We start from the raw sequence: 10,943 nt of genomic DNA on the forward strand, positions 1-10,943 counted from the left end.
TTGGGTCTCCAGAATTCTAAAATCTGCATCCACATATGTTCTACTTAATGGTGTTGCTGGAAAAATTATTCAATGCATATGTGGGGTTAGGCAGGGGCCCCCTTTCACCACTGTTGTATGTCATTGCTGCTAACCTTCTACAATCCATCATAAATTGTGCTTGGCAAAATGGAGAACTATCCCTTCCAGTGGATAACAGTTATGGGCAACAATACCCAATCATACAATATGTTGATGATACCCTTCTGATCATGCCTGCAGACTTGCATCAATTGATGCACCTTAATTAATACACTTTTGCAAATGTTCAGGAACTCGAATGGACTTCATGTTAATTACATCAAATCTTCAATTGTGCCAATTACTATCAGCACTGCTCATGTCAATATACTTGCTGAAATTTTTGGATGCAAAGTTGAAAATTTTCAAAAATTGGTTGTGGGCAACAATATATATAGTGAAATATAACTTATGAAAAGTATAAGAAAACTAATTTAGTGTTGTATATAATAATATATTTTCTATAATTTTTGTCAAACTTAAATTGTGTGACTTCAAACAAAGTTAGAACTTGAAGTAATTTGGAACGGAGAAAGCATATACTAAAAGTACTTGATGCATGCTTAGGAAATAAAAACAACTGCCAGAAAATTCCCAACAAATTAATGTTCCACCATTTATTTCAAGATTATTTTCTATATTGTCCCTTTATGTACCTCGCTACATTTTGAAGTGATCACCACCATTTATTCAACTATCAATAATGTCTTATACAAATGATATATCAGGGGCGGTGGATAACAAAATATGCCATCCAATGGCTAAAGAAACCAAAGCTTTCACAAGCTTTGCGTGCTTCAAAATGTGTCTCCCTTCCTTCAAGCACGATCTGAAGAATCTCAGATTACTATTGTCACTTCTGGATGTCCCTCATGATCTTAGCTGAAGCTCATGTAAAGTTCTTCCTCAAATGATTTACATTGTGTAGTCAACTGCCACTCTAATCTTTCTTAGGTGAAGATCCACTGCCCGAGAGAAGGCCTCACAGCATGCGTGAGCTTCCAAGCTTTCAGGTTCAATTAAGTCATCAAAAACTTTCACTGATGCACCTTTCCTTGATCATCCCCGCACATAGTAACACTAGAACACCTCTCTTGATTTCTCGACACAACAACGCCCATGTTGACTTTAACCACTCCTTGAGGTCCCTTAAGAGATCTTGAGCGAGAAATGTTAGTAATCGCAAGCTTAAGAGACCACTTTATGTAGCGAGGAAGTTCTATATGACAGTGAAGGCACACAGAGGGTTTTGAAAATCTCTTCGTGCTTCGCTTTTCTTCTTGCTCACCATACCGCCCATAAAGTAGCAAGGACCTTTGGAAAATCTTTCTCAATCATCGAATCGCTCTGTTGTTGTGTTGTGCAATCGCATAGGAGGGGATCCTCCTGACTACGCCAACCCTTGTAGCAAAAGATTGTTGTAGCGAGCAATGCTTCACATTATTTTGTTTTTTGAGAAAACAAAAAATATATTAAAAATTGATATAAACCAATTTTCGATAATTTGCGAGGATTTCTTGAAAAACCCGACCAAAAGTTTATTATTTTTGGCATTTTTTTAATTATAAGGAAATAGAATAAAATAAAAAAGTTAGGAAAAAAAGAAACCTCCAGAAGGTTCCCAAACCAATAAGAAATGAATACCCAAAAATGAGATATTTTGTAGCATGTTTTCTGCTTAATGGGCCGGCCCACACTACTCGCTTAGGTCGCTAAACTGTGTAGCCTATATTTTCCACCAGGGCAATGTTTATCCTAATGCTGGCATTTTCTATATGACGCCTTCGGCACCTGTTTATTCGATTCCTACAAACGGTCGCACACTACACCTCCGTGCTGGGGCAGCCCATCTTACTTTTCTTCTTCTTCTGTAAACCGTTTCAAAAAAAGAGCGTCAGCGGAGATTTGAACACTGCACTTGTGCTTTCCTGTTGGAGATCGAACCACCGCAGTAACCAATCGGACTTCATTTCCGTTAATGCTAGTTACCTTCCTTTAAACTTCTTGAAGTAACCTATTTGTTTTTCTTTCCTTTTTAATTCTTTTTTGTTTGGCCGGGTTATTGTTTATTTTTTTTATTTTCTTTCTCTTTTATCTTTTAAAATTCACAAAAAAATTCGTCGAAGAACTTATTTTAAAGTGACGAACATTTTTTCAAAGCTGATGAACATTCCTTTTAAATTGATGAACTTTTTTCAAATTCAAAAAAATTAGAAGTCAATGAACTTTTTGTGAAATTCTAAATTTTTTCAAATTAGGTTAAATTCGAAATCGATGATTTTTGTTTCAAAAATCGTGAATTTTTTTCAAACTCGATGAATTTTTTTTCAAATTCATGAGTTTTTTTTTTGAAATTGATGATCTTTTTTTCAAAATGAAGAATCATTTTCAAAATTTGAGTAACTTTTTTAAAAAATTGTGAACTTTTGTCTCAAGATTTCTATTTATTTTTTTGAAATGGATGGACTACTTCTTGAAATCATGAGCTTTTTCTCAAAATTACTGAAGTTTTTTCAAATTCGTGAACTTTTTTCAAGGTTTGATGATTTATTTTTCCAAAATCAATGAACTTTTTTAATTCGTGATTTTTCTGAAAATGTTTTCAAATAATTCAAAAATCATACATGTGCAATAAATTGCGTGGATACAACTGTTATTAAATGATTCACCCTGGAATGGAACACTAGGACGTAGTAGGTTTTGCAGTTAGCCATACTTGTACATGGTTATCACGGTGCGAGTTCAATCCTCAAGGAGAGAACTTCGCGTGTGATCGATTGACATTTTGTTGGGCCGGCCCAGTAGCTTTAACTCCGAGCGCCAGTAAGCCGACGGCGTTGAGAACGCCGGTTAGGCGAAATCACTAGTTAAGGAGTACTCATTGCAAAGATCACTGCCACCTCCTAGGTTGCGACAAGTGACACGATGAATGTGCACCACTTATCGCAACCTGGAAGTTTTCCCTTTTTTCATAGATTCGTTTATTCAAAATGTTTTATCATTTAAACCGTGTGTCCAAATTCTAACCATTTTCACTGTTAGATTTCTCGCGTCGAGATCTTCAAAACTAGATCCCATGTTGATAGATTTTGACGAAATTGTTTTTTACAAAAAAACGGGACGAAAAAACCGAACCGGGTGCCCGAGTTTTTTCCCTTTCTGAAAGAGGCACTCCCGTGCCTCTCGTGAAATCACAACTATGGCTCTCGCGGAAGCAAAACCATGCCTCTCGCGGAAGGAAAAAAAGAAGAGAAAACACATTTTTTCGTCCGGTTTTTTTCTTGTAAAAAAACTTCGTCAAAACCTATCACAAATTCACAATCATGCCTCTCGCGGAAGCAAAACCATGTCTCTCATAAAAGCACAACCATGCCTCTCGCGGAAGCAAAAATATACCTGTCGCAAAAAAAAATAGAAAATGCGTTTTTTTCCTGTTTTCGAGAGGCACGTCCATACCTCTCGTGACAGCACAACCGTGCTCCTCATGGAAACAAAACCGTGACTCTCGCAAAAGGAAAAAAAATGAGTTTTTCCGCGTATTTTTTTTTCAGAATTTATTTTTTCCATAAGTTAAGGAAGACCGGTGGGAAACCAAAACGTCGAAACCCTCCAGAAAAAACCGGTTTAAGAAGCCGAAAACACGTGCGAAATAATAAAATAAAAACAAAATCCGGAGAGAGCACACAGAGCGCGACATGTGGTGGACGGCTGAGAGCACGCCAAGTTGTGAGCATCCCGAAGGTGCGCTTGTTAACTAGTTCCTCCCACGGTTAGGAGCTCCCGAGACCGAATACCCGTCTCGCCTCTGGCACTTCTGCTAGCGAGGTGACCCAATTAGTTGCGTTCATATAGCTTCCTGGAGTGGTTTTGGGCTAGACCAGTTTAGGCCTGTTTTGGAAAATTTCACGAGGTAATTTTCAATTTCTTTAACGCCTTTCATTGAATTTTTTCAGCTTGTTTGTTTGTTAGTTTTTCTTTATTTTTTCAAATACATTTTTAAAAAAAGACAACAATTTTAAAAAATTCCACGTACACACTAAACATTTTTTAGATAGACATTGAACAATTTTCAAATACATATTAAACATTTTATCCGAATAAATGTTGAACATTCGCCAAATGCACATTTAACATTTTCCTATGTATAGGTTGGACTTATTTTAGGTAGGCATTGAATATTTTTCACATAAACTAGTAAGCGTGCACGTGCAATGCACGTCTCTCAAATATAAAAGATGTCTTCTGAATTCTTTATATGTTTAATTGAGTAAATATGCTCGTGTGTTGCAATGGGAAAAACAAAATCCTTGCGCCCCCTAATGACTAATATGTGTTCTACTTATCCTCTTCCCATCATCAGGTACGGGGACACACGCTTGGGGGTTTGTCGCGGTCGAACATGTACTCTTGACGTGTGGCCATCATGGGAGTTCTCGAAGCAGAACTCGGTTCTATGATGAAGTTGCTTTCACTAAAGAAAACTTGATAAAAAATAACTAAAATGGTAACAAAATATGTTGTTTACCTTAAACGGTTATGGTTGGGAGGATTTCCGAGGAATCATGAACCGGAGTCAGAGAAACTTAACATGTCCCCTAAAATATCTCCCATCAATCTATGTATAGGGACTCACATATAAAGATCCTCACCTAAATATTTTTTAACTCCAGCAGACTTGTAAACCTCAACCCCTACATTTCAATGTCCTATATTTTATTAATTTTATGGAACTATGAAAATCATACGTTCATCATTGTAGTACCCTGCATTTTCATATGAATGGACATTGGTACAATTACAGAATTAACACATGAAACAAACAACCAAATAAAACTTGGTAATTCAAAGGCATGTCGCCTCATGCCAAGGAGAATCCAATTCATTGTGTATTGCATTGCGGAACACACCTAATAGTTATTAATTATTGAACTTCATAGTGAAAATACATCTTCGTTAAGTAAAAAAAGGAATACAAATCAGAACAATCGAATTACGATGGACCTACGGGGCCGGTAATGGCACTCTGAAATCATCTCAAACACTTATGTATCTCCAAATTCACATAGATAGATATCTAATTAGTTCAGATACATGGATTAAACTCCAGTGCATACAGCCAGAATCACTGGACCTCCGCATGGCAAAGATCTTCCGGATCACAAATCACAAAATTGCAAAGTTTATGCTGCCATCTTGTATCCATAACATTTGTTATCCCATCTTTTTTCATGGCCGATGACCCACATCTGTGGAGTAATAAAACCGATGCCATCCGCATTGGTAGGCTGGCTCTGATGTACGCTTATGACCTGGGCCACTACGTTCGTCTATATAGACCCTTTTATTGCACCGGCCTCCTATCGCATACTCCGCAGATGATTCTGAAGCCTCTGCCTCTGCTGAACCATCATCATCTGCGGAGTATGCACCCCACCCCATAATTGCAGAGGAGGGCCAGAGAACTCAGACGGAGCCATCCGCTGTATTTCTCACAGCTGCACGCCTGTACAGCATGATCTTGCTTTCACAGCGTAATATGTTGTTCTAGTGAAAACAAGGAGGGGATAACTGCTCCTGAATCCACCTTCAGTTCTGCCCCTCAACACCCTGCTTATGTACAGAGCATGCTGAAGTCTCACGCCCCTACAGTTCAAAACTTAAACTGATAGTAACTGTGCAGGACGTGCTGTATAGCCGATAGTGGCTTAGATGTGGACCGAGTAATTAGGAGATAAGCGTGACGCCGGCTGAATCGTGTGGCCGTGTCAAAGAGGTTGTTACTCGTGGCCATGCTACCAGCTAGTGGCCATACTACAATAACAATCGAGCAGACAATATGATATTTTACTTCAAGAGTTCCCACACATATAGTTTTTGTATGTCAAGAATACAGAGATACCGAGTGCTGATGTGTACATGAATTTAACCCATTCGCTAGCTGAAAGGAAAATTATCTTGCATATATTTTAGAAGTGTTTGAAGTTCAAATAAAAGGCAAACTGTACCACACCACATTAAAGCGTACTATCTAAAATATATCACATGCACTAAAATATTTGAAATATCTTTCAACAAATTTGTTTGAAACAAATGCTCCAAGAAATATTTTCAGCCATTGTTTAGATCATACCTAGTGTTGTGGAAACCCTACCGGTGTAAGGCTCAAATCATCAAATATCATCTAGTCCAACACATGGATAAAATTAGGCTGTCCATTTGTAGCAGCAAGGTGGACCACCAGTTCCTCTACATGCTTATACTTCTGTCAATCAAAAAGGAAAGTCTACCACTGTACATGTAATACGGCAGAGTGTCAACGATCTAGAAATGGGTATAACGATCATATTCAGAAGAAACTTAAAAGAACATAATCAGATTATTTTTTTACACATTGGTAACATTTATTTGGGATTGATTTAGCACCAGAGAAATTTAACATGATGGGTGGGCATTACTCTAAACATATAAAATCAAGAGGCAGCAAGAGTGCAATCCGAATATCTTTAGAATATATCAGTAAAAATTCCAACCATTTATAAAACATGTCAATAAAAATTGCAAGGCTTGCAAGACATCCTGGATAAGCTGTGGAAGCTCTCATTCCATGACCAGAAAATAAGACTGTCTTATTATAGGATTAAGGTAATAAATGGCATCAAATACTTTGTTAAGAATATATCATGTGATAGGATTACGGTAATAAATGGCATCAATTACTTTGATAACCACATGGAACAAAAGGCGTATAACTGCATACCTGGTTGGCTGTCTGTCCCTTTTCAGTACAGTATTAGTGTGCTCCAACCCATAAATCGTTCTTAAGCTCTTCAAAGACACCTCTTATGTAGTACTCAAGAGAATAAAATAAGTCAAAAATAACAGATAAAACAAATACACGGGTATAGAAGCGGTCAAGAATTTGTAGGATCATAGCGCTCTCATGCCCTGTCTGCTTGCTCTTCAAAAGAGAACATGTCATTGAAGAGCGCCACATGTCGAGAATTTTTTCAAGTACCTCGTGGGCAACAACAACAACAATAAGTCGTGAAAAATTAATCATGTGTAACACACGTCTCAAGCATTGACCAAGGGAGATTCACACGGTATAAAAAATAAAACAACTGTTGAAAAAAATGTGTACTAAATGTTGTGATGACATTCAAATTGTATTTTCAAAACCAAGGCACCATTGTGGTCATGATGCTGCAGAGCAAGACGCCCTCGATTTCTCACGGGCCTATATGGCAGGAGACCTTGGTGAGCGTGTATCCCGACAATGCCATCCCGCGTCCTGATGACTACGACAAAGAATTCATTCCAGAAGTATACCTAGCAGTTACTGTATGGTGGCTAGGTGACTGCCCCGCCACCCCGTCCACTGTTGAGGCTGTCTCTTTTTATAGGGGGGGCTGGCCCTAGCTGCGTCAGTGAAAACTAAAGTGACTTATGAATTTTATTTTATTTCTACCAATCTACTCCCTCCGTTTCAAAATAATTGTCTTTCTAGAGATTTCAACAAATGACTACATACGGAGCAAAATGAGTGAATCTACACTCTAAAACATGTCTACATACATCCGTATGTTGTATTCCATTTGAGATGGCTAGAAAGACAATTATTTCGGAATGGAGGGAGTATATAGCAAGCTTTTGTTGGGTTCAGACAAATAGAAGGTTCAGATGAATAGACAGTGCCTAACTGGCCAGACGTCTGAACCTCTCTAGGTGCAAATTGCAGCACACAAACAAGCATGATTCTCGGATAGGTTTTCAATTGTCAGACTTCTCCATCTTAAAAAAATCTGGTATGTGTGATCAATACTGAATATAAGGTAATCCAGGCCTCCTTTTGAAGTGAGTTAGCTTCTAAATCTAGATGAAGAGGTTGGCCGGGATACAAGCTAGCCACTATATGATTCATTCAATGCCAAGCACATGCCAAGCAAGGCTCAATTGCCATCAAATAATTTGTGGAGGATTCAGTCAATGCCAAGCAAGGCTCGTTCTGAGTGACGTCAGCATGTCTCTTTTCTGATGACCCCTGGCTCCCGGCACCGCCACTGTGCAATCCACCGGCAACGGACAAACAACACATGCACATGCCAGCAAAGAAACCACGCCATACCTCCCGGAACTGGAACCACATTTTGATTTTTATGTTTGAATTGAAAGATTATTCATGCCCATAGAGAACTGGGTTTTCTTATTTATATTTAAGCACTCAGAGAAGTAAGAAGCATGCAATGCAGATGTTTTAGTGGGTGGAAGAGGATAAAAGAATAGAATAAAGTTCTGATGATTCAGTGTTAAATAACCAGTCCATCCATTGGATAGTTTCACTGAGCCTTTGGCTTTGATAATGAGAAAGAAGTACCTAGTTATTTATAGCAGATGTCCACCTGCGAGTCCTTTTTATGGGGTTAACATCACTACAAGAAACACCTGCAGGTTGTTAAACAAAAGACAGTGTGTTAGAATATAAGTTGCAAGTAATAATCAGAATATTCAGAATATATTTCAGCTTGCACTTCCATGAATCTATCAGGGATAAAGTTGATCTTTATTTGACATTAAATCAAACATTCGCAATCAAATTAAATTTGAAGCAAGGAGAAAGATCCAAGTCACAGCAGGGAGAAAAGAAGCACTTGCAAGTTGTTAAACCAAAGATACTGTGTTAGAATATAACTTGCAAGTAATATTCAGAATATTCAGAATATATTTCAGCTTGCACTTCCATGAATCGATCAGATATAAAGTTGATATTTATTTGACATTCAATCAAAGAGTCACAATCAAATTAAATTTGAAGCAAGGTAGAGAGATCTAAGTCACATCAGGGAGAAAAGCCATCAATTGATGAATTACATACTCACAGATGTGATGACTGCATCCACATGCGTCATGGAGAGACGGGAACACACAGAGGAGATGCAGGTGATGACACTTGTGCATGGCTCCAGGCGGCAACTACCTCGGAGGGAAAGCAATGGGTGTGATGAAATTCTTGACACCCTGTAATTAAGAATATAAATGTTGATATCATCTTAAAATTAAGGACTGCTTGATGACTATAAACTTGACAGTAAAGATGTGCATCACTGAAAAATTACAAATGAAGTTCAGAACCACGGGTAGATGGCAATAATTTTCAGAATCTAAAACGGTGATTCAGGACATACTCTTGGTTAAATCAATTCGAGTACTGGAACAAAAGTCGAAGGAGCACATCACTAAGGAAATACGATAAACAAAACAAACCTGAGGACGGTGTTGTGCGGGGGAGCGAGGCGTCGCCGTACCTGCGGCAGCAGAGGAGGAAACCTGGCTCTCCCCCGGCGCACGACGGACGGCGGCTCCGTGGCTCCGGCTCTCCCGTGGCGAAGGGCGGCGACCTGGGGCGCCTCTCCCACGGCGTGCGACAGGCTGCGACTTGCCGACGACTCCCGCAGCCAAGGGCAGCGGCACCAGCTCTCCCACGGCGAAGGGCGGCGACCTGCGACGGCTCTCCCCTGGCGCGCGAGGGCGGCCGCTCCGGCTCTCCCCCGGCGAAGGGGCTCCTGGAGGCGAGGCATTCTTCGGTCTATTTTCGTAACAGACGATACCTAGACCATATACTAAGTATTAAAAGTCCTTAAAAACGCACCTATGTCTCGCTTATAGCACGATGTGACCAATGAAAGGCCGATAAAACCATGAAAGAAACAATAGTGCAACCAAAGAAAAATGACAGAAAAAAACAAAGTATCACAATGAAAAAAAATAAAAAAAATCCCAGAGGAAACTGATAGAGAAACTTTTTTTTGAAGTATAGCGAAGAAAACCGAAAGAACAACAAAGACAAAAGGAAAGAAAACCAATAACAACCGACAAAAGAAACAAAGAAACCAAAGAAATCATAGAAAAAAGAAAGACAAAAACCTGTGAAAACAGAGAAAGAAGCAATCAAAACCATTGAGAAAGCAAATAAAACAGAAAAAAACAAAGAACCTTGAAGAAAACAAAGGAAACTGAAAAAACAAAAAAAATGATTTTTTTTTGAAAAAACCAAGATCGAATCGTCAGCACCGGGTGAGTCGAGCGAGCGATGGTGCACGAGCGGGATAGAGAGGGGAAGAATTGGGCTGGCCCTTTCAAACTGCGAAGGGGAAAAAAATCTGGCAAGGGTATGATAGGCCTAGTTGTAATCGAGATATAGCCTTACCGCTTTCCCAGTGCCCCTATGTGAGTTGTTCGTGTTTCATAAAATGTTCACTTTTCCAGAAGTCCACATTTTCAAAAACCTGTGCTACAGTTACCCCGCTACAGCCCACACTCCAATGGGCTGGTGGCTCAGCGGGCTGCCCCTGTGCGGCGTGCCGCTATTGGACGCAAATCCAATAGGACCTCTCGAAAAGGAAGCCAAAAAGAGACTAAAGTTAACGGGATGATCTGAACATGCTTCTTGGTGAACATAGTTTCTTCAGATTACGAAGCAATGGAGCACATCAAATTTCTTCAGATGATACGAACATGCACATGCTAGATCTTTAACTTCTGAACCTGAAACCTGAGTGATTTCTTCTACCTTTGTAAAATTTGATTTAGGCTCTTCGTATGTCTATACTGAAAATAAAATGATGCTAGTTCATCTAACTTGTTAGGCCATTGCAGTTTACTATATTAAAATGTCTGTTTCTCTAGACAAGAGAACATCTAGAAACTGACACTGTTGCTGAAACTGACGTGCCTGAACCAGAGACTTGGGCAATGCAACAAATTAGTCCTATACTCTTAGCTCATCTGCATCACTCTCCTACCTTCAGCATAAGAGCAGACCTTTTCGTCAGATCAAAATGGTCTGACGAAATAACTGCAAGGATGAATTTGAGTAATACTCTGTC

At 39.2% G+C, this 10,943-nt stretch overlaps 1 protein-coding gene across 1 annotated transcript; it reads right to left on the reverse strand.

Annotated features, from left to right (window-relative positions):
* Positions 1-4,954: 4,954 nt before the first annotated feature.
* LOC123158597 (uncharacterized) lies at positions 4,955-9,635 on the reverse strand. Its single transcript, XM_044576510.1, has 3 exons — positions 9,322-9,635; positions 8,937-9,075; positions 4,955-8,502 (listed from the first exon to the last, which is right to left on the reverse strand). The coding sequence occupies exons 1-3, from the start codon at positions 9,633-9,635 to the stop codon at positions 8,473-8,475; spliced, it is 483 nt and encodes a 160-aa protein (XP_044432445.1). The 3' UTR covers positions 4,955-8,472.
* Between the last annotated feature and the right edge of the window lie 1,308 nt (positions 9,636-10,943).

Source organism: Triticum aestivum, chromosome 7B (genome assembly GCF_018294505.1).
Source record: "Triticum aestivum cultivar Chinese Spring chromosome 7B, IWGSC CS RefSeq v2.1, whole genome shotgun sequence".
Lineage (NCBI taxonomy): Eukaryota > Viridiplantae > Streptophyta > Magnoliopsida > Poales > Poaceae > Triticum > Triticum aestivum.

What these genes read in the sequence shown, in the direction of transcription:
- LOC123158597 (XM_044576510.1), bottom strand. Translation starts at nt 9,635, where the DNA reads ATGCCTCGCCTCCAGGAGCCCCTTCGCCGGGGGAGAGCCGGAGCGGCC. An exon ending in CCGCACAACACCGTCCTCAG is followed by an intron (nt 9,076 to 9,321) that starts GTTTGTTTTGTT and finishes TCTTAATTACAG; the next exon opens with GGTGTCAAGAATTTCATCAC. An exon ending in TGGATGCAGTCATCACATCT is followed by an intron (nt 8,503 to 8,936) that starts GTGAGTATGTAA and finishes AACAACCTGCAG; the next exon opens with GTGTTTCTTGTAGTGATGTT.